Genomic DNA, 22,755 nt, shown 5'->3' on the forward strand with positions numbered 1-22,755 from the left:
TCAGCGGTCAAATAAATCAGACTTTTCACTCTTCAGAAATGCAGCTGATGAGACCATTTTAATCGAGGAAATGGCAAATACTCAAGGTGAAATATAAAGCCGATTCAGTGGAGCGTACGCTGAAAGTGATGAATATGAACATTATAAACTCTGAGGTTATGCAACTCTGTTATGAAGTGATTACAGGACGTACAGATGCCTCGTACAGTTCACCACACATCAACACAATGCAGTCTGACTCTGAGGGCGAACAGCAGCTACAGTACATCTCTAATTCTGTCTCCAGGCTGTTTGTCCCTTTCCTTCAATGATCTCAGTCTTCCATGGGGAAGCTGGGACTCCACACACATCTGCACTGATGGTTGTCTATGTTCTGACTTGTTCTCAGGTTGTTTGGCTCAGCTGTGTGTGGCTGCAGTGTCGTCCTCTGGGTGGGAGCCGCTCTCCCCCGCCTGCTCGTCTCTCACTTTGACAGCGTGGAGGGCGTAGTTGATGGCGGTGCTGTTAGTCCAGCTCCAGGCTCCTGACACTGGGTTGTACAGCATTCCCTGGACAGACTGCACTGAGAAACCGTCTGAGAGTGGATGAAAGGGATACAGAGGGTTAGAAACTGAAATAGAAGAAGTATTAATAAGAGACTGCCGGTGTCTTTTTTTGTTGAAGGAATCTCCCCAAAACTACTAAAGGTTTAGTTCACCCAAACATTTTAATTTAGTTAGAAAACTCTGTAAGTTTCTTAGTCCGCAACACAACCAAAACCCAAAACATAAAGTGTCTCAATATGACTGTAATCCAGGTCTTTGAAAGTCCTGAGATCCAAACTTGATGTATTAATAAACAGGCACCCTTTCTAAAGCCAACATCTTTACTGGAGCTGCTAAACTAAAAGCGTCTACATGTAGCATGCATTTCAAATCGAGTTTCAAAAGAAGTTCCCATCTACTTCAGTTGTTAAGGAGAATGCTGCAACACTGTTTTGTTGTAAAGCTCCAGAAATGTTCTGTGGACTACAAATGCCAAATGGTAGGAGACTTTCCATTGGCACAGGGGGGAGTAGATCAAGGCTGAATTTAGGGTGAACAGATCCTTTAAATATCATGTGAACATGTAACATGAACATGAAAATTATGTTTATTCATTTTAATGTTAAATTTGTACCTGCTGAACAGACTGGATTGTTGGCGTGAAACAACTTTCAGAGTAAGCCAGTGTTCAAATAGTTAAACTGTATTATTTATCTCGTGCTGATTGTTATCATCATCATCATCATCATCATCATCAGTGTGTTGTATATCGTTTATTGTGGAAACCACTTTCATCCTGTGTGTTCTTTTCATCATTTTCATCATTAGAGTAGCTTACTGGACTCCAGGAGGCGCTCCAGCTCTACTGGGCTGATGAACTTCTCCCAGTCGTGCGTCCCGCTGGGAACGATGCGCAGCAGCTGCTCGGCTACGACAATGCCCAGCGCGTACGACAGGTTGGTTTTATTAATAGTGGTGATGAAGAGTGAGCCTCCTGGCTGCAGACAGAGAAACAGAAACAGTTTGCAGTTATGAGGCATTAAAGTATTACAGTATTTAAAGGAAATATTGCTTCAGAATGTGTTTGACGATGACAACACATCCCTGAAGGTACTACGTACACAAGCAGAGTTCGACCTGGGTCAGTCGGGTATTTATAGCGTGGATTTAGAGCTTTCAGTGCACAAGACAGGAAAGAAACAGTGCCAAATCTCAAGGTTCAACCTCGGTCAAGATTTAACAACTTGGAAGGAGACTGGAAACGATGGAAAATAAAAGAGCAAGAGTGCAGTGCTGCTTCAAATTGAATCCAAACAAAACAAGAATTCATGTTTAAGCCTCTCTACATAGAGGCCCTGAGGCAAGATGTATTAGAATGGTTGTTTGAGTAAAAAGAGAAAGATTTGGGCCAGAGAAAAAGAGAGAGAGAGGCGGTCCAGTCGTACCTAAACCACATGCAGAGGTATTAAGAGAGGAGGATTTGTTCCTGTCAGATCCTCTGGTCCACTGACCCAGGAGATCAGCTGCTCTCACTATTGATTTACCTCTTTCACTAAAGCTCATCAACCTCCAATGTGACTTATAAAAACACATGCTAACCTCTCCCCGGAGACACACAACAGATGCACACACAACAAACACAACAAAATCACCATAAGTACGTTAGCATACGCTCACATGAACACACAGACACATACTGTACATGAGATAACAGCTGGAGGCAACCCAACACACACACACACACACACACACACACACACACACACACACACACACAGTATCCCAGGACACACCTTCAGCACGTGGCTGCAGCAGAAGGCGAATGTTTCCAGGTCGGCCAGATGCTCCACCACCTCGGACGCCACGACGGCGTCGAACTGGCCCGCCCCCTGCTCCTCCTCTCCTCCCTCCTCCTCCTCCTCCTCTGCAGAGAGCTCCTCCAGAGTGCAGGCCCGGTAGCAGACCCGGTCGCGAAGGTCCGGGTCATAAGAAGAATGCAGCTGGGCTGTGCCGATGCTGTCCTCCACTGGATCTATACCCAACACGCTGGCTCCCAGCCGACCCAGGGGCTTGTAAAGGACAATGAGGAGGGAGGAGATGAGTCACACCTGGATCTACTGTGTGTCAGGTCTCTAAAAAAAATGCTTCATAGAGTAAAACTCCACTTTCAATTTTATTCCACACTGTAGGAAACTGTCCAGCTTCACCACAGTGTTAAAAACAATACAAGCTGGTGAGGACAAACGGAAACAAACAAGCCTATTTTTAGAAAACATAAGTGCATTTAAATTAAAAAGAGGTAGGAAAGTCAGTTAAGCTTTGATGATTAGTAAGCACTTTTTTTAAAATGTGTAATTCAGGCATTGTCGTGATTCCATGAAGATGTCACTTTGGGCTCTGGAAATTGTGTATTCATGAAAATAATTGGTAGAATAATCAATAGTGAAATAATCAATAGTTGCAGCCCTGTGCTTCATACTGTAAACATTTGCACATCCCTGCACAGAACTGCACAGTTCTTCATTTTTAAAAAAGTTGTATTTTACATATTACTATATTGTATAGCTTTTTCTTCTTGTAAATTCAATTGTCAATTTTCAGTTTTCTCTCTACGCTTCTTGACTGACAGTACTTTATTTTTATCTTGTGGTTGTCTATTACTGGGTACCATTAATCAGATTATATTGTTAACAGCGATGAAATGAATCACTGTGTATTTAAGAAAACTTGATATAAATCAAGCCGTGACTGGCATACACAACATAAGATACTTAACATAACATTCCTAATATATAGAGAGTATGACATGGACAAAATGCTCTGAGAGAACAACCTTTAAAGATATGCAGTGAAAAATACCATCAAAGGTGAAAAGGGTAAAAAAAAACAAAAAAAAACCTAATAAATATCACCATTACTGAACTTATTTGATATTTTCTGTTTAAATATGCAAATAAGATTATCTAATTAAATATGTCCCAATCTGCACACCTGTCAAGAACAGAAATCTAACCCTAACATATTATTTTGTATTATTAAGTATATTCTGAATGTTTCTTTTCCTCTAGTCTGAAAGAAGATTTGTTGGGAGAAAAATAGTGCATAATCTAAAAGTTGCATGAATATATGGTGTTTTCACTGCAGAGTCTCCACATAAGATATGTATTTTGTGTCAAGGCAATGAGCAGTGACCCACAGTATATTCCACACTGACTCCTGACTGTATGAATAGTTCTAAAAACATGAAGTGAGTACAGACAAATGCTTGTAACATACCAAAAGAAAAAAAATGGCATTGTAAAAGGTGGTAATGGTGTTAAAAGTGGTTGGATGTGAACGTGTGAACTATGGCGCCCTCTTGTGGACAAAAGCATGACACACAGGCCTCTGTGGGGAGCTGCAACTTGCCTGCCCAGGGGCCGATCTCTGTCCTCCCACAGCTGATCCCTCCTGATGGGAAGGGCTGTTGTGACGAGACGCCCAGAGACACAAGCACAGCCTCGATCTTAACAGACACTTTTTGAAGTTATTTTGTGTGTGTGTGTCCCAAAATGACAGCCTGTGTGACAGAGCCGCATAAATACAGGACCTGATTTTGTCTTCTCAAATCACACAACACAGCTGGTACGTCCTCAGCTCAAATGAAGGCAAAGACAGAGGCGCTGTCCTTGGCTGCCCAGCTATCAACACTAACAAACAGATAAACAACTGTAAACGACCGGCTGTCCCATCCACCAAACCGAGACCAGTCAAATCAGAAGAGAATGAGAATTAGGCTGACGTTTAAATGTTTTTTTTTTTTCTCTGGCCACTAGTATGTATGTGAAAGGACGGGCACTATAATGCACTGAAAGCAGAATCTCACAGCGCACAAGAATAGGAAACGACACAATGTGATGTGAAAGGTAGCAATTGAAACTATTGGGAGCAGACAGAGAATGTATACGTGAGGGAAAGATATTTTTGACTGCATGTCCTTGTTTGCACCGTGTCAGGAATATTTCTCACCCACCCACCCACCCACCCCCCCCACACACACACACACACACACACACTTACCTCTGTGAGCAGGCCTCCTCCACAGCCGACATCCAGTATTCTGAGTCCTGCGAGTGGTTTCCCAGGATGACGCGTGTTGTGCACATTCAGCAGATTATCCCTGAACAGTAAACGAGCGTTGAGTTAAATTTCAAAGTCTCTCCCACAAGCACCCCTATCCGTCTCCACCACACATCCATGGTATTACAAACTCTCATTTGAAAGGAAAATGACTGAGGAAGGATGTGTGTATTCTTAAACAACAGCAGCCTACATAATGCTGCTTAGCATGAGGAGGTGTTGTTGGAGGCTGGACACCAGGAGAACATCCAAATTGTGTCACATCTACATTCATTTCACCATGAGCTCTGGCATCAGCCAGCTAACAACCTCAAATATCTTCTGGCTACAAAAATCACCCGTGTTCTCTTTCCTCCCTACCTTCCTTCCCTCTTTGCCTCTCTAACACACAGTCTGATGACTGTCTGCCTCGGGCAGTAAACATGCAGAAAAGACCGAGATCTGGGAATGCATCATCCTCATTAAAGCTCTGCTGGGGTGCAAGAGCCATTTGTGCAAACAGTGAAGGAAAGAAGATAAGGTGTTGGCAGACATCCACCTAACTAGCTCCCAGCCCCACCACAACACAGAGACACAGACAAAAGCTACTTAGCCACGGTCTGATGGAATACCGAGCCATCTGCACAAGATTAATTATTATTATTTAAAAGATCTCTAATTCTAGTGATACCAAAATATTCAAATTACGGTTACTCTACTTTAAACACACAGTATGTAACTGCTGCCTCTGTTTCTCAGTCATAACGATGAAAACAAAAGACGTGGTTTGATGACGTTGTGAAGCAGTGTTGGATCGTGGCCACAGGGCGCCCTGTGTTTTAAAGTTGTATTCAAGTTAAGTTCCATCACGTTCGCAGACTTTCTGCTTCATTTTCTGATGTATCATCTGTCAGTGTCAGTGCAAATCTCAACAAAATATATGACCGAGGTCAAAGATTTTATATGTTACTTTTAATCATGGTAATATTAAATATTTTATCTTTAATGCAAAGTGTAGATGATAAAGATTTATTACCAGGGCCTGCAGGCCTCTGAATCTATTCAACATGTGTTTGCATCATTTTGAGCTAATTCTGGCATTACAGGGAGAGCACGGCAAAATTAACTGCCAGTTTCTTCATTGTAATTGCCAATATTTCAAATGTATGGTAGTTGGGGAAAGAAAAACAAGGAAGAAGCTCATTTTTTCTTTTATGACTGCTGTCAATGGGTTGCTTTGGATTAAAAAGGTGCAATATGTAAGATTCTGTTAAATCAACAATTATCACCAAAATGTGAATAAATAACACGTTTGACATCTATGACATCTATGTAGCGTGTTGGAGAGATATCTACTGAAGTTAGCATCAAGCTAGCCCCGGCCTGTCCTGGTGCAAGCAGCAGCTCCTGTGCTAGCAGTACAAACATCAACACTTGTCCAGTGCTGCGAGCTTCTGGTCCAAACAACTGGCTGCACTGCTAACTGAGCTAACTAACTTTTTTTTTTTTTTTTTAAGTATTTTTAACATGACATACTTTACAGCAACACACTTAAACTCACAAACGATTCAATTACAATAAAATGTCCCCTTTATTAATGTAAAGTCGGACTCTAGACTTAATCAGCTGTATCCCTTATCAGTAATACAGAATGATCAATAAATAAAATTAGACATTTCAACAGTCAGGAATTGGCTGTATCACAGCAAGATTCTGTTGGAGTCTACAAGGTGCAGCAGCAACAGTAGCAGCCATGCTGCTGCGTCTCATTTAGACACACCCTGAGGGCAGACCCATATCAGGCAAATCAGCCCCACTCAGACACACACTGGCACTGGATCTGTCACACTGTCACCATAAACACACATCATCATCGCCACCACAACCGACAGGACCACAGAGGGGGAAGGGGAGAGCAGCATGGGGCTCTTGGCTGGATGGGTAATGTAATGATGCTGTGGGGCCCCTCAAGCAGATCTTATCAATCAAAACAGCCATGGCCCCCAAATCATGCGCGTATGTAGCGTCAGGGCGGCTGAAACGCTATTGGCTGAAACTGTGCTGATGTGTGGAGGAATCCTGTCACTTTCGGTGAGCGTTACTTCAGTGCATCCCTCGTGTTATCTCTGCGTTCAAACAGCACGAGGCTGCATCTCCTCCGGGTTATGTTTTGACACGGTTGCTTGACGCCTCAGCCAGTCAGTCCCCTGTGTTGACAGCGACATGGTCGTGACATCTTGGCATTTCAAAAAATAAACAGAATGAATATTGAAGTGCATGTATTGTGTTCAGGCACACACCGTATAAAAGGCACCCTCAGGTCATTCATGGCATGAAGAGCTGCAAATTCTCCCTGTTCATCCCACCACTTGCCGGCCAGTGACTGGAACCTTCTCACCTCATCTGGGTCCACTGTGGTTTGGGAGACTGATCGCAAACTGTGCATGGCAAAACAAATAAACAAACAAAAAAACAAAAACATATCAGGACCAAACATGAGATTTGATACAGAGAGGTACACAACACTGGAAACGCTGCTGTATCTAATATGATGCACCCCAAATCATCCGATCTGTGCCATTTGTCAAATGGGTTGAGAGAGAAAATGCAGAGCTCCTGATTAGCTATAAACCATTTAAGTCATTTAAAACTTTATTTGGACATTTGCTGTATTTTGACTCTTACATTTGATGATCTTCTTAATTTCATACTACCAATTATTACATTATTGGGGGTCTTGGTTTGTTGTTTCCATTTTCCATCGCAATTTAATTAAAGGTGCAATATGTAAATACTGAAATAATTACACTCAAAACAAACAGAAGGCAGCATATCACTGCAAAAACCGCCAGCTGCAGCTGACTGTAGGTCTCCTTCGCTAGTTAGCTAAGTTAGCTGCGCAGCTAGCGGTGATGTTGTTTGTTAGTGTTGCTGTTTCAATTGCTAGTATAGGAGCTTTGGACCATGATGGGCTGAGGCTAGATGGTTAGCATGTTGACATAATACTGGATATCTATGCAACACATCGCAATGTCAAAACTGTGGTTCACACTGTTGATGATGTCAGTGATATTAATGTTTCCTGCTAATATCCCTACACATTTGCGCCACGCCGCTTTTCCCGCACCTTTGTCACAATCAACTGAAAAGGTGCTCGACAGGTTAATTCCCGACAGGTTAATTCCCGACAGAAACTGCTGTCCCACTGCCAGCCCCTCTTAAGGCCAGTAGCCTTCATTTCGAAGACCCGCCCACAAAAGACATTTGTGACTTGGCAATTTCAGCAAGTGTTAGGTTACAAACTGTCCCGTTCACAGCTACTTCTACACATCCATGTGACCTTTTAACCCTCAGGTACACCCCCTTCACTGCTGTACCTGACGGAGCAGGGCACGGCGTGTTGCTGGGTCTTCAGACAGGCGCTCCTCTGCAGCCACAGTGTCCGCTGTTTACACACCGCAGTCCAGCTGAAGCCGCTCCGCGTCACGCCGCACACAGCGCTCCGTTTGCGGCTGTACAGCCCTAACATGAGGCGGCCGAACTTATTCGACAACATGCTGTCTGGACACAGTCGGGCGACAAGCTACGCTAAATTTGTTCACCGCATACTCAGTTTGACCGAGAGTGCTCCCGCATTCTCCACCCGGGTAGAAACACGACATACTTTGGTTCCTAGGAGTCAGACACCAGCTCGCTCCGACCAAGGACGTTACGGTCAATCGATTCCGTCAAAAAAAAAAAACAACAGCAATTGGCTAAATACAGGAGGAAAAGATGTGTCGATTAAACTGTTCTATAAATTTCAAATGGACATTTAAATTATGGCTCCTGACGTAAAAAATAAAGTTAGGGTTATTGTCACCATACAGCTATTACTGCTTCAACTCGCTACAGGCTTTATCTAAAACTAGCTTTTCATACTGTACAGTAAACTCAGCCCTCTCAAAGGTTTACAACTGTCCCGTGAGAGCTCATATCACCTTTATTGGTTTTATGTGTCCATGTACTCTTTTTTTAATGAGAACCCCATTCAACTGCTTCAGCAACTTTAAAATCAAATCTGCACTGCAGCAAATCAATTCAACAGAAAAACCCTTCAGCAGCACCACTATGAATGGGATGACATTCAAGCATGAAGCCTTTCTGACCTTGCGGGTTTTTCTTAACCATGCAGCCTTCAGTGTGATTGTGTGTCAACTTATAGTGTAACATCATGAATCCTAATCATGTGTTATGTTTTGCCATTTCACATTGCAGTAAAAAGACATCGAGACAAGCCAAGGAACAAACAGTTTTATTGGACATCTTACAATAATGTTTGGGAGAAAAAGTGAGTCCTGTTACGCTTTAAAATGTTACAACTTGAGCCTATAGTGTCCACAGAGTCTTATTAAGCTTTGCATAATGATAGTGAAAACTCCTACCATTCAAAAAAGTCATGTTCTTCAGTCACACTTTAAAAATAACAACATATGTACAAAGATGAGGAGAAATGTATGAGGAGGGGTTCACCTACACAACTGCCTCTATAATGAGACAAGCCTGTTCAACTCATGGAATTCAAAATGGTAAAGTGCACAGATCAGGAGGTTAACTGTGCTCCTCAGCGTCTGCTACGACGGGAGGGGGATGTCGACCTGAAAGAGAGGCGTGGACATCACATTAATACTGCACCAATCAAAAGTGCCCAGGCAGACAACACAACACAATCATGCACAAATACCCCCTCCCACCAGACATACTGTTCTGAGTACAAAAAAACTGCACATGATTTTCATAAAATCTAATGTTCAGAGGACTCGAGAAAAGCAAATCTACCCTGCAGTGTAAGGCAAGACATTTCTGTTTTACTAAAGCCTTATTCAAGTTTCCACATTTTAACAAGGTGCTACAAAACAGCCCTGCAGTCTACAGAGGCAACAAGGCAGAATACTGAGACTTCATTTCACTCTTTTTAGAAAGTCAGAAATGGCAAATTTGCAAATGATCAATAAAACCATCGTAACACATTTTAACCATTTATTGCATCAGACTTAAATTTACACAGTTAAGCAGATGTGACTGCATATGACAGAATTTTGCTCCTTAAACGTATTGATTAAAAAGGACTCCAGAGAAATCACAATGAGACATACAATGAAAACATACAGTAGGAATAAAAGAGAAAAAAACGAATACTACCTTGATCGCGACTTAGACTTGTGTTTGCGGCTTGCCTTCTTACCAGACTTGTGAGATTTTTCCGTCGATCTTGAGCGACTACGTTTAGATTTTTTAGATTTCTTTTCCTTACTAACTTCAGGTGTAGGGGATCTACTTGAGTCAGAGTCTGAGCGTCTCCTGCTAGCTTTGGCGGAGCCCTTCTTGCTGGATTTACTATCCTGCCGTGAGTGCTTGTCACTCTGAGAGTCCGTGCATGAGTCACTCTCTTTCCTTTTCTTTGATTTGCCATTCTCCTCGGTGACTGCAGAGCTTCCCTTTTCTTTTTCCCTATCCTTCTCTTTGGCTTTTGGCTTGTCCTTCTTTCTATCCGTCTCTCTCTCTCTAGCCTTATCCTTCTTTTTCTTCTCTTTCTCATGGCTATGACTCCTGTCCCTCCTCCTCTCTCTGTCTTTGCTGGAGGCCTTCTGTTTGTGTTTGCTGCTACGACTGTGACTGCTGTCTCTGCCATCCCTGCTCCTTTTCCTCTCCTTTTCTTTCTCTTTTTCTCTTTCTCTGCTATGACTGCGGCTGTCTCTGGCCCTGGCTCTGCCCCTGTCTCTCTCTCTGGATCTGGACCTACTCCTGCGGCTCCTGTGCTCTCTGGAATCACTGCGGTCTTTCTTGTGACGGCCTGATCTCTCAGCACTGCTCCTCCTCCTGTCCCTGCCCTTCTCACTACGATCACTGCGATGTCTGTGGGAGCTGTGGCTGCGGCTTCGCCGGCGAGCCTTGTGTGAGGATGAACGGCTACGCCTCCTTTTCCTACGAGGGGAGGAGGATCGCGAAGAACTGCGGGAAGATGCCGAAGAGGAAGAGGAGGAGGAAGAAGAACGGCGGCTGCTGTGGCTGGAGGTGGAGCGGGAGCTGCTGCTGTGACCGTTGGCTGGGGAGTCGCTGCTGCCTCGCCCTGATCGCTCCTTCCCTCTACCCGGGTGCTTACTCTCACTATCCTCCTTCTCACTACGGGACCTACGTCTTTCTACCAAGGGCTCCGCCTCCCTCTCTTTTACTTCCTGTTTGTGTGGGTTCTCTGGCTGGCCCTCATCATATTCCCCCTTTTCTCTGCTCAATCTCTCCTTCAACATCTCTTCTGTAGAAAAAGAAAAACAAAGACTGATTTTAGCATTAGTTTGGATATTTTAACTCCTGGTCACACTGTGAGCATTTGTATGAATTTATGTTTTCACATCTTATTTCAAAAAAGTCTCAACATAACCCTTAGTTCACTACTCCAACTTGAATGCAAACAGAAAAGCAAGTTAAGAACACTACTAGTAAAAACTAAGCAGCAAGTTCTGAAAAAACATTTCTATCAAGTTTATTTTGGTTCAGTGTTGAAGCTCAACTTTCAGTCAGTTTGAGGGATCATAGTGCATTTCTGTCTAAATGCGCAGAGAAGTTACTGTGTTTTACCGCGTGCGAGCAGAGCCTCTTGTGCTTGTTTTTCTTGCATCTGCAGCATCTCCCGCTCTTTGCGGCGGAAGGCGTCCTGCTTCTCCCGGATGCGGTGGCGCAACTCCTCCTCGTCGGTGTCAGAGGATTCAGACCCACGCACGCTACGATCATCCTCATCCTCGCTCTCATCTGAACCATAGTCACCAAGCCCACCTGCCACAACAGAGCCCCCAATTGTTGAGTGTTGGAAAGGATGAAAATCCATTCTTACAACCAGGTTTCACTTAAAAAAGCCCTCAGTCCCAACCAAAGGTCCCAGTGAAAGGCACTTTATCCTGTATGACTTTATATTTCAAACTGATAAACCCCTTTAACAAACTAATGCATTTATCTCTTAGTGGTCAACTAATAGAAATATGTTGTATTCAAAGCATGCCTCTATCATCAAGGTGCAAAACTAAACCCAACTCAATTTCTGAGATTCCACTTCCATTTGAATCAATCTTTAAAACTGGATCATGTATTTGGTTGTTTTGTCTCGTGCCAACAGATTTTCCCACGTTGCTACATACAACCCGCCATTAAATAAAATGTATATTTTCCTTCCCTCCCCCCCAGTGACAGAAAAAGGGATACTCACTGAGACCAGTCAGAGAAGCCAGTGCACTTGACTGTGCCAGCTGTTTTGCAGGAGCTTTGATTCACATCAACAACAGGAACAACATGTTAAAACACATACTGCCATTTTCTCAAAGGCAAGAGAGTCGCTAGAGAAGGGGGGGTCACAGATCAAGCACTATTCACAAGAGCTGCCATTGGTAACAAGAGAAAAAAAAAATTAAAAAATGAATGGAGAAAAGAGAGAAGGTTAACAAACAAAGTTCCATCACACAATCCAAGTCAAACAATTGGACCAATCTGTACTAATGCACAGTCTCTTCAATGGAGGAAGTCACTTGTATCTACAGGTGGATGCTGGTCACAGTCAGTGCTGAGACTTTATTCAGTCATATCATAGTCTTTCAGCAGGACCTTCAGTACGATGTACCAGAAGGTTTTTAAATAATGTTTGTGATAAACATGGCTCTGCTCTCTCCTTCTGATGCATTAGCAGAGAATGGTTGAAACTGCACATCGGACATACTCCCATGTTTGCTGCTCAATCACCCTACTTTACAGGGCTTAATTGAGTTGAATTTAAAGAGATAATTATGCACAAAATGGATTCTCTTCAGATATAAAATTAATGTCTTGGTGAAAAGTATAGATGATGCATAAACTGGAAAAGACAAGAGCAGACCTCGAGTGGCTTTCCTGTGAGCCTCTTTGGCCACATGCTGGATCTCTTCATTAGTGACCTCAAGAAGAATCTCTGTTAGAAGAGTTTTTGTGATGATCATCTAAAGATGTGGAAAAAAAAATGTAATTAAATATTTTCATTAAGTCTTTTTTCAAAAATAAGATCAATTACATGCAGAAGAAACAATCTGAGTGGTCACACTGACCAGCTGGAATTCCTTTTCCTCTTCGGTCATTTCAGGTTCACTGTCCTCTGCTGGAGGCGATGGGCTCCGGCCAGAAAATTCTTTTTTCACGGAGGTCTTCTCATCATCGTCATCATTCCCCTCATCGTCACTGTCCTGATGCAGACAGAAATAAACACACATATTAAATCAGCAAAGCGCACATCTTTTGTGAGGGTTATCACTGCTTCAGTCTTGATATATGTGCCACAGAAACAAGTTCATGACCTTGGATGTCCTATTTAAAAAAAACCTCACAACTGCTTTCCAAAATAAAACAATTTGGGATCAGAATTGGGTTGCTTACAAATTTACTCTTGCGGGGCACACGTGGCCCATCCCCCTCCTCGTCTGCCTCATGGTCTTTGCCGTCGTCTTTTGCAATTTTGGCACGCTCCTTCTCCATTCGCTCTCTCTCCAGCTTCTTCTGCTTCTCTCTGTCCATCTTTTCAAGGCCCTCTCGGATCCATGCAGGTAGCGTGCGCCTTTTAACAGCATCTGAAGGTGAAGTCCGAGGTCAGAATGAATAATCCACATGCCTTCACATTGTTAAGTTAAATAAACCCCCTTTGAGGTTTAACATTCTTGTTTACAACAACTTGTAAAATGCGTTAACTCTGTTAACACCAGTTAACTGTGAAAATGTCACTCAGTATTCCAAATCTCAAGGTGAGCTCATGGAATATCTTGTTTTGGAGCAAATCTAAAAGAGTTGCAAAGTTTCAATACGGTGTTTGAACCTGGTGTCTTATATTTTAGCGTAAAAACTGACTGAAACAACTACCTACTAGGAAAATAGATGCCAGTCACTTTTCTGTCAACTAACTACTCATTTCTGTGCCGATGTGATAACAGTACCGTGATTTGACTGATAATGGGTGGTTTCTACACATTTTACTTTTGACAACTAATGCATAACAGGGGAAAATCCAGCACTTCAGTAAACTGTACTTAACAATAACAAAAAATACTGCTTATAATGGTGCTTCTCATCTAGTCTGGCACAAGTAGCAGCGAGTCAATCTCCCACTGTGTCAAAGCATATTCTATATTGCATAAATAATAAACTGAAGTCACTTTCTTTGAGGTGTGAAAAACTGTGCAGCAAATTCATGCACCTAAGGCAAACAGAAAGCTGGTTACTAGTTGAGTGCAAACACACCCACCTAGCGGTGCTGGGGCCTCCTGCTTGACAGGGAGCTGGATGGGGGATCTGGGCCGCTCTCTGAACCCAGGTGGCCTGGTATCTCGTCTGTTCTGAGGCGGACCCTGCCAGTACGGGGGATGGAAGCCTGTGGGTGTGGGAGCGAAGGAGGATGCTGCTCCATGCTGTGGAGAGACAGCACAAACTGAAAATTAAAGGTAGCTCAAAGCACAGAAGGTCCTCTCTGGCATGCACTGAGCGAAAATGGGGTTGGTGATGTCTTTTCCCAGATTTATTTAGCTGACATTCATCATCACTTCTGACTGGGCTAGAAAGCCTGTTTGGTTTAGAAAAGAGAAAGAAAAGAAAATCAGCTACTAAAGTAATATCAAACCATGCTGGATCCTCAACAAGCCAACACTTTCCTCTGCACCGCATCAAAGCAAAGATACACCTAGATGCTGGGACCCGGCACAGTTTTCTATGGATTGCTCCTTCCTGCTACTTGGTTGTCACACTAAAACCCAAACGCTTCAACATTTTCTACTGTAGCATCTGCATACCTGATAATCAAACTGGTTCATGGCCATGGGGGCCATGGCGTAGCTGTCGGGCTGTGCCCCATACCCATGGCTGTTCTGGGGGTAAACCCCGTGGTGGGCTTCAGAGTTGAACTCTCCGCTGTCCTGGCTGTTGCTGTCCTCACTGGGGTTCACCACATCCATCGGTCCTGACCCTGGAGGGATCCAGGCCTGGTCAGGTGGTGGAGGAGGCGGGGGTTGGCCATGCATTCCCCATTCTGCTGATGACAATATAATTAATGGACAAAAGCCAAAGCAATATGAATGTCTAGATGTAACCACAAGAGGAACTTATGCTGTTCATACTTAACAACATCTGCTCTAGTGGGAATTCCTAATATATCAAAGCTTAATCATACCAGGCACCACAAATTGTGCCACACAATTTGTGAATAAACGACTGTAAGTCAGCACTGAACTTGCAGACCAATTCCCGTTCAATTTCCAGTACAAAAAAGCGAAAGTGGATGGTAAAGAAGAGAGGGTCAGCAGCAAAATATAGAAACTTGTTACAATTCCAGAGGTTAAACTCATACCTGGCTGCCACATTCTGCCAAATGCTGGGTCACCCTGGAAAGCGCCATGGTTGCTCTGTCCAACAGGTTCAAGGCCTGGAATGTCCTGGCCATTGGGCTGAATGTTCGGCGGCTCTGATCCTGTAGACTCCTTTTGAGCTATCCATGCCTGTGCCAGGGCAGCCCAGTCCACTTGACCTTTAAGATGCAAGAAATATATGCACATATTTGAAAATACACTGATACATAAGGTATTTAAGGTCTATTTGTAGCAGCTGTTTGATCAATGGGTAGGTGCAGAGGCTGCCTGCAGATGCACATTTCCTTTTTGAGGAAACAAATGATTGCTTGGTGCATGTGCATCGCTCACTAACCTGGATCTTGCTGGTGCTGAAAAGACTGCATCCACTGCTGCTGGCTCAGAGGCCACTGCGGCCAGGGCTGTCCTCCCTGGTCCCACATCATTCCCCTCCGGATTCACACCTGCAATACCCAGGCCAGCTAGAATTAGAATTTTATTTGGAACCTCAGCATATATTTTTGAAAACATGAGAAGAGCAGCAGCCGTTTATGTGCTATAACATTACACCGGTGTCTTGTCTACCTCACCAGACAGAGAGAGCGTTAGCTTCGACATAAGTGCTAACGTTAACTGGTTGTCTGTAGGTTAGCGACTGCAGCTACCTAGGTACCCTTCCCTGTGTGTATGGCAACTGCAAATACTAGCTATTATGGGGTCGTGACTCATTACTGACGCATGAATCTGAAATACATTCGGGGGCCGGTGAAACTCTACCTCTAAAGCTGCCTCTGGAAAGCTAAGGAAGCTCACCCAAGCTAGCGGGAGCTAACGTTAGCTGAGCTAAAACTGAAAGCTAATAGACAGTAGCACCATTAATTTACCGGGTGAACTAAAGTGTCTTCACATTTAAAAGAAATTCCATGCAAGTGTGAAAGTAGGAAACTGGAAACTAATATCAGCGATGTGTTTTAAGTAACACAACCCCCCACCTTTTCCAGACTGTTTCTCTCCAACGTTGCGCTTCCAAATCAAAATGGCTGCACCACCAGCAGCGAGCTCCGGCTAGGTGGTGGTGATGCCTTCACAGGCTACCCGGAATATTGTATTTCAGTTGTAATTTAGTTTAAGTAAGACTAATTTTGTGACACTGTCTGTCGTATAAACACATCATCGTAGTTTCCATTTCCAAGGTAACAAATTACGTCAATTATATTCAGATTCTTATTAGATCAAAATATAATGAGCACGTTAATCAATCAAAAAAAAAAATCGACTAGTCTAGCTATAGACCTGTTTTAACAGGGTCATCAAAAATGTCAGTTCTGTCTTGGTTATTTTTTTTGCGTGACTAACTTAGTTAAACTATCAGTAACACACGTGTGCGCCAGTTCCTCACTTTTCAAAGAGTTTCCCCTTTAAGCTACAACTTCAAGTAGAAGATAACGAGCAGTACGTAAAGATATCACCAAGACGAGGGATTCCTGCTGAGATGGATATAAGATTCAAGATTCATATACATGTATATATGTCTATATCAAGATTCATTTAATCTCCATTATGTAATAAAAGATATTATTTTAATTCCCTATATATACACAAAAAATATTAAAAGTCTGACAAATAATCATCGAATCACAAATATAAACTATTCATACTGGAAGGATGAGTTCCAGTTTCACACAGCCTGAGTAGTTTGGTGGTATGGCAGCAGATACTTCGGTATCTTTTGCCACACAGCAGCAGGGTTAACAGACTGTGGCTGGGATATGTGACTTAGTCGACTGGCACCAATGATTTTCTGGGCAGCTTGAATCTGACTCTGCAGGACCTGTGGTATTTCCAACCAGAAAGCTTTCTATTGCTTCTCTGTAAAGGTTGGTGAGAATCTGGCATTTTCTCAAGCTGGTGAGACCACAATTCTGAAAAGACTCAACAGCTGTTTTGTGAAACGTGCTCATCTGATCTCACTCCTTGTTTCAGGTGCTGGAGGTGAACACCAGCATGAAGATGAGGGTGGCCCAGCTCACCAGAGGCCTGCTCTCCTCAGTTTAGGATAAGATGTACCATTATTGATCCCCCGTAGAAGAAATTCAAAGTTTCTGTGAACTACATTCAACACATTTATTATCAGTTCAGGTACAGGAGTCGTGACGTTGTGTTCTGACGATAGCTTTGAATGACGGTAATCTACAGACTTCCCAAGATCATCAGCCAGACTCAGAAGTACAGCAGGAGTCTGACCCAGCAGCACCAGGAGGCCATCAGCTCTGGACAGCTCCATCTGAGGGAGGTGGTGATGGAGGTGGTTCCCAAGGTCCTGTGATGCCTCTGGGTGCCTCCTCCAAACACCACCTTCAACATACCCTCCTAGCAGCTCAGTAGAACAGCTGTTGAAGTCACAAAAACAGCTGAAGACTGGGTTTTAGTTATAGTGCCACCATGCCGCCCACCAAAACACTGTGCTTCAGTTTTTCTTCAGTAGATTTTCAGATACATGATTGTGGCATTTGTGGTGCCCCCAAATAGTCGTGCTCAAAAAAATGCTTTGTTAAACCTATCCCCAACCTTGGCCTGAAAATGTCTGAGTTTTATGTGGACTGAATCAATGGTTATTGAGTTCTGCACAGTGCATTTTAAACCACACAATAACCAATCTTGCTCATTCGGTGTTTGTTCACTCCAGGTGTTTATTCTTCAGAGCGTGTGGCTCTAACCCAGAATCTATAGCTGGTTATAGCTGTGGAAACAATCATTACTACAATGATACACCCTTATTACATATATCGATACTTCTTACTCTCATGGGAATAGATTTATCATGTCAGAATTATGCAGTAAAATTAAATTGAGTTTAACTAGGTTATATATTGAATCAATACCTGGCCCTTCACAGTGTTAACACTTCAAAATGTTCTACATACTTCTGCAAGCGTCCCATTTTCTTCACCAGTCAGAGGTTTACTTCGGTTTTCACTGAAATAGGTCGCTGCTGTTTGCATTTGGCTCATCTGAGCTGGTTTTGTGGAAACAGCAGTGGAGCCATGAGACTCAGCCCCTTGGTTTTGGTGCAGCTATACAGAGTTGCAGTATTTTGTCATTTTGTTTTATATATCAACATGGAGTGTAAAATAAAAAAAATAACAACAGAACATCTGATGATGCTGATTAACTGTAGCTGCTTTAAAAATGACCGGTGGGTTATTAATGTGAATCTACATCCTGTCAGTGGTCGAGCTGCACACAGCCACTTGGCCAGCGGCCTGGTGTGAGTGTCTGGCTCCTGCCACATGCAGCTGCTTGTGTCAACTTCTTGTGTCAGACAGTCAGATGTACTGCACTGTGTTGTTTACACCTTTAACTTTACTACTCAAAGTAAAATATTAAGCAGAGTTGTTCAGTTCAGGTACAAATGTAGACACATTTGTCATGCTACAAGTAATCTAGTGTGAATGTATGGGGATGTTTAGAACAGAAGATGGTCTGGAAAAGAGAGAAGACTGCACAATTTGCATTGCTTAACCTTCTGCGTACCAAAATCTGCATATGACAAGTACTATGAGCAATACAGCTTTTTTTAAATAGGAGCATGATGTGTCAGATAGAGGGCAGCATTGCATGTGATTGAGACCATAGGGGGGAGATGCTGACCTGAAGGACATAATCAGCAGTTGAATGACCACTGCAAAAGAATGTGTAAATAAGCTTAAAATATCATTGTCCCATCACGATGTGTGTATTCCATTAAATTAAAGTATTCTTATGATGTGTATGACTTATTCTTTCAAATCAACTGGGGAGCAAATGAATGATAAAGATAAAAAACATAACTCAAAGTGATAGTGTCATATATTTGAGTGTGTTCTCTGATGTAAAATGATGTTGCTGTAAAAAAAAAAAAAAAAAGCCAGAGAGCTGTGTTTTTATGTGTTGATCTGCTATCTTTAACATAACCTCAAAAACACAGATCCTGCTTCTTAGCACAGACCCACATCGTACTGTTCATGAAATTAAATGCACAACAGAAGTAATACTATACAGAGACCCAACACCCATGATCGAGCACTTGGTGAAAGTGGTGAGGAAAAACTGCCATTTAATGGGCAGAAACATCAGAGCAGACTCTTGGCAGCGGCAGTCTGCCTTGACTGGTTCTCTGGTTCTCTGGTTGATTGAGATACCTGAGAGGATAGGACATTATTTAATAGTTAGCGGTGCGTCTGAAGAAGCAGTTGATTCCTCAACCTCAGGTCTCATTTTCGACCTGTGTGGCTGCTGAAAAAAAATCTTTATTCACTGAGCATCATCTTTACCTGTCCAGTGATGTTGGCGTCAAAATTCAGCACCGGCGCTCTTCACAAATTGATGCGATCGTCCAGTCTAGTCAGATTGCTGGGCTGGGTTGATCTGAATCTCTGGAGCTGGATGATTAATGCACTGCTGACTGCTTGTTGCAGAGCCACGGACCTCATCTCATTCAGCACACAGTGGAGGAACTCATACGCGTCCTGCAGAGAGATGCACAGAACAAAGAGCTTCAGGTGGCACTGTGCTGTCTGTTGTAAATAAAAAAGCACACAAACCTTCTGACTGATCATCAAACTCTGAGTTTGACTAAGCAATCTTTTTTTTTTCTTTTTTTTTTAATGCAAAGAGCAGGCATTGTTTCTCCATCATGTCACTGGAGGAATTTATGGTTAGCAGATGCTTTTGTCCAAAGCGACTTCCAGTAATTCATACATCCATACACTGATGGCGGTGGCTGCCATGCAAGGTGACAACCAGCACATCAGGAGCAGTTTAGGGTTCAGTATCTTGCAAAAGGACACTTCGACATGAAGACCAGGGGAACTGATCCAGTGACCTTCCGATAACAATTTGCTGGATCTAGCCCTGAGCCACAGTCGCAGAGGAATGGCAGAGTTCCACATTCTCAAACAATCTGGAGACAGTGGAAGAGAAAAGAATTGGAAGAAATGAGAGATGTGTATATTGTTACTTTCTTAGGTCACATTGACCTGCAGAGTTAGCAGAGAGACCAAAGAGAGAGCTAAATGAGTGTGTGCGAAGGTGCTTCACCTGAGAAACTTGGACTGGGGCTGAAAGCTCCAAACCCTGTGCTGATTGTGGACCTCCAGCAAGAAATGAGTCAATGCCAGCAGGCCTTGCAGGGTGGAGTTCACGTAGCCAGTCTTCACCATGTTAGGGAGCCTTAACAACAACACAGGGGAGCAATTTAGACTGAAGCTTGTGTTCAGGTATAAAAAAAAAAACCCAAAATGAGCATTCAGTATGTGGGTCTCTAACAGGTGCTTACCCGCGCAAACAAGCTTCTCACTGGAGAGGGCTTCTCTGACGGTCTGTTGACCACAATAAAATGGACAATAAAATAAGTCTTTGAGGTGCATGGAGTGCATTACGTGCATTTGCTACCTGCCCAGTATTTAAAAGATACTGTGTAGCGTCCAGGGGTAGGTTAAGGAGGTACAGGAGGTGGACGTCTTCATGACAGGTGCTTTTTTTCTGAAATCTGGTCATTCTTGTCTGGTCAAGAGGGAGAAAATTAAAAAGGCTGTTAGCTGGTTGGGAGGAGTCCTGTGAAAACCTAACCTTACGTTTCTTGGTAATCTGCCATTGCAGATTTCTGCTCGAGCTGGAAAGTCATACCTAATCGTCTCGCATCCTCTGCTCATAAATTTCCAAACCAGACAGGTTGTTACCTAAAGCCACACCAAATCATTGCTGGAAACTCCACTGGTACTCAGTTCTGAAAATATATTTTCAACGAGCATTAGCTACACAGCATCAGACAGGTGCGAAGCACGCCGCAGGTGTCACTTTAAATCAATGAATGATCCAAAACACTCACATACGTTCATCTTGCAGTGCTGATCTTTGTGTGTCATTAATAAATCTCTGGTTAGGGCAAAATAAATGAAAAAATCAAACATAATCTCAAAAAGTTAAGATGAGATGCCATGTACCAGATTGAGCTATAATCATAGTCCCCTGGAATATAGACAGAACAAAATGCCAGAAGGCTGTATTTCCTTTGAGCTGCAGGACACTCCCTTCATAATCCCCTTAAGTTAATACAGACACAGTGTGCAGTTCTCTTTGAGCTTGTCCTCTGATCCCTGAGGAGGAGGAGGAAGAGGAGGAGGAGGAGGAGGAGGAGGAGGGGGAGGGTATAAGAACATGCAATCTCCCTGTTGTTACCAGGTATCCCAGCATGTCCACAGGCATCTTTCTCAGGACAGGGAGAGAGAAGTTTTACCGGAAACAATCACCTGAAAATACACTTTTAATGTTTTGTTTTTTTCAACTTGATCTATTTCTTACTCTTCATCTCATTCATGTGTGATGACAGTGTTTTCTTTTCTACAGAGAGAGGCGTACACGGAGATGTTGTTGCTGAGCGGAGGACACACATCAACAGAGGGGTGAGCCTTAATAAAAAAATTAATTAAAAAAACCTATCACAGCTGCCAACCACGTTCACACTGGCCTGTGTGAAACAGTCTGACTGGCTACATCTGTCTAGATTGTAAGAGAGGACAAGGACAAGTTTCGTCTGCAAGGGACCATCACAGAAAATTCTATAAAACTACTGATTTACTTTACATCAGTATCTTGTTTATTTTTGACTAATTGGTGTTCATCACTTTCGCAGCTCGTCTCAGGTTTTGAGGTAGAAATTGTTGGCATTTGTGGCGCTCCTCCCATGCTCAGGTCTCAAAATGCTTTGTTACACCCATGCCCAATCTCAGCCTGAAGATGTCCACTGACTTTTAATACATTTGGGTTATTGAGTTATGGTCAATTCATTTAGAGCCCTGCACCTTTGCAAGGATATTCTGATTGACAGCTGCCATACATTTCAACCAGTCTTGCTCATTTGTTACAGATATGAGTATCGTTCTCCCGCCAGGCTGTATACCCAGTTTGGTGTTGACTGAGCATGGTGAAAACAGAAACAATCTACCTACATCTAAAGTGTGAGTTTAAAGGCCTGATATCCATTTTCTCTAGAAACTCTTACTGGGTGTTACCATATCTGAAACAGGTTTAACACATGCTCTGTTTTAGGGAAAGGGTTATCTGCAGGTGTTGCTCAGTGCCCGGTCATGTGCTGTGTTGGTGTTATTTGGTAGTGGTGATGTACATGCAGTGTGAGGGGCACAGCCTGAGGGATGTGCAGTCTGTTAATGTGGACGTTAGCCTGAGAAAATGTGTGTAGCGTTTTGTGTATTAATGCAGGGTGTGTGCAGTGTGGTGTCAACCAAGGTGAGAGTGACAGTGACAATGGCGTGCATGGTGAGAGCAGAGAAATTTAACCTCCGCTGCTGGTAAGTTAAGAGGGACAGTAATGAGCACTCCAGCATTAGTTTCTTCCAACTGTCTCACACGGGGGGGAGGGGTGCCTTTCATTAAGTGAGATTAAATCACATCTAATGCTTCAGCAGCATGTCCCCGAGCCAAAAGCCACCCTCTCCCCTCCTGCTTTAAAAATAGACAAACACATTTCAGAGAAGATTTGCTCTTTTTGTTGGTGGCGGCTTGACAACCTGTTTTAGTGTCCCAGCAGCATGACTGGGATGTCACAGTGTGTGGGAACGAGAAGACGTGTGCGGCGATGTTTTTGGACGTTGCCCTTTTCCAGATTCCACACCCACCTCCTCTTCACCAGCTCGCGACATGTTCTGAAGCAGTGCTGCTTTGCACCCGTCAGGGCCGATCACCGGTGAAGATGG

At 43.2% G+C, this 22,755-nt stretch overlaps 2 protein-coding genes and 1 long non-coding RNA gene across 5 annotated transcripts; all 3 read right to left on the bottom strand.

Moving 5' to 3' along the window:
- Positions 1-39: 39 nt before the first annotated feature.
- Positions 40-8,294, bottom strand: coq3 (coenzyme Q3 methyltransferase). The gene is made up of 6 exons (XM_037073257.1): positions 8,000-8,294; positions 6,923-7,060; positions 4,584-4,683; positions 2,318-2,593; positions 1,363-1,522; positions 40-574 (listed from the first exon to the last, which is right to left on the bottom strand). The coding sequence occupies exons 1-6, from the start codon at positions 8,176-8,178 to the stop codon at positions 399-401; spliced, it is 1,029 nt and encodes a 342-aa protein (XP_036929152.1). The 5' UTR covers positions 8,179-8,294; the 3' UTR covers positions 40-398.
- Positions 8,295-8,900: 606 nt separating this feature from the next.
- On the bottom strand, positions 8,901-16,127 carry pnisr (PNN-interacting serine/arginine-rich protein). Of its 3 annotated transcripts, none has more exons than XM_037073251.1 (12): positions 15,994-16,122; positions 15,357-15,465; positions 15,004-15,180; positions 14,450-14,688; positions 13,909-14,071; positions 13,050-13,240; positions 12,725-12,859; positions 12,520-12,619; positions 11,860-11,913; positions 11,238-11,432; positions 9,804-10,914; positions 8,901-9,259 (listed from the first exon to the last, which is right to left on the bottom strand). In XM_037073251.1, exons 2-12 carry the CDS (start codon positions 15,445-15,447, stop codon positions 9,226-9,228), a joined length of 2,490 nt encoding a protein of 829 aa, XP_036929146.1. In that variant the 5' UTR covers positions 15,448-15,465; positions 15,994-16,122; the 3' UTR covers positions 8,901-9,225. The 3 variants fall into 3 exon arrangements, with proteins under 3 accessions (XP_036929146.1, XP_036929147.1, XP_036929148.1); XM_037073252.1 differs by having other exon boundaries at positions 14,450-14,685; positions 15,994-16,121; XM_037073253.1 differs by lacking the exons at positions 8,901-9,259; positions 9,804-10,914; positions 11,238-11,432; ... (1 more) ...; positions 12,520-12,619; positions 12,725-12,859 and having other exon boundaries at positions 13,103-13,240; positions 14,514-14,688; positions 15,994-16,127.
- Positions 16,128-19,066: 2,939 nt separating this feature from the next.
- Positions 19,067-20,819, bottom strand: LOC119006596. Its single transcript, XR_005070844.1, has 5 exons — positions 20,669-20,819; positions 20,319-20,545; positions 20,081-20,212; positions 19,315-19,509; positions 19,067-19,182 (listed from the first exon to the last, which is right to left on the bottom strand). It is a non-coding gene; the product is annotated as an uncharacterized LOC119006596 (long non-coding RNA).
- Positions 20,820-22,755: the final 1,936 nt, after the last annotated feature.

The sequence above is a fragment of the Acanthopagrus latus genome, chromosome 17 (genome assembly GCF_904848185.1).
Source record: "Acanthopagrus latus isolate v.2019 chromosome 17, fAcaLat1.1, whole genome shotgun sequence".
Taxonomy (NCBI): Eukaryota; Metazoa; Chordata; class Actinopteri; order Spariformes; family Sparidae; genus Acanthopagrus; species Acanthopagrus latus.

Coding starts and splice junctions, on each gene's coding strand:
- pnisr (XM_037073251.1), bottom strand. CDS start 15,447: ATGATGTGGGACCAGGGAGGACAGCCCTGGCCGCAGTGGCCTCTGAGC. Junction 15,181..15,356: donor TCAGCACCAGCAAGATCCAG/GTTAGTGAGCGA, acceptor TGCATCTTAAAG/GTCAAGTGGACTGGGCTGCC. Junction 11,433..11,859: donor GGCTTCTCTGACTGGTCTCA/GTGAGTATCCCT, acceptor CTGTTGTGGCAG/GTGGGCTTGGTGACTATGGT.
- coq3 (XM_037073257.1), bottom strand. CDS start 8,178: ATGTTGTCGAATAAGTTCGGCCGCCTCATGTTAGGGCTGTACAGCCGC. Junction 7,061..7,999: donor GCCGTGCCCTGCTCCGTCAG/GTACAGCAGTGA, acceptor TGCCATGCACAG/TTTGCGATCAGTCTCCCAAA. Junction 1,523..2,317: donor GCTGCAGCCACGTGCTGAAG/GTGTGTCCTGGG, acceptor CTCTGTCTGCAG/CCAGGAGGCTCACTCTTCAT.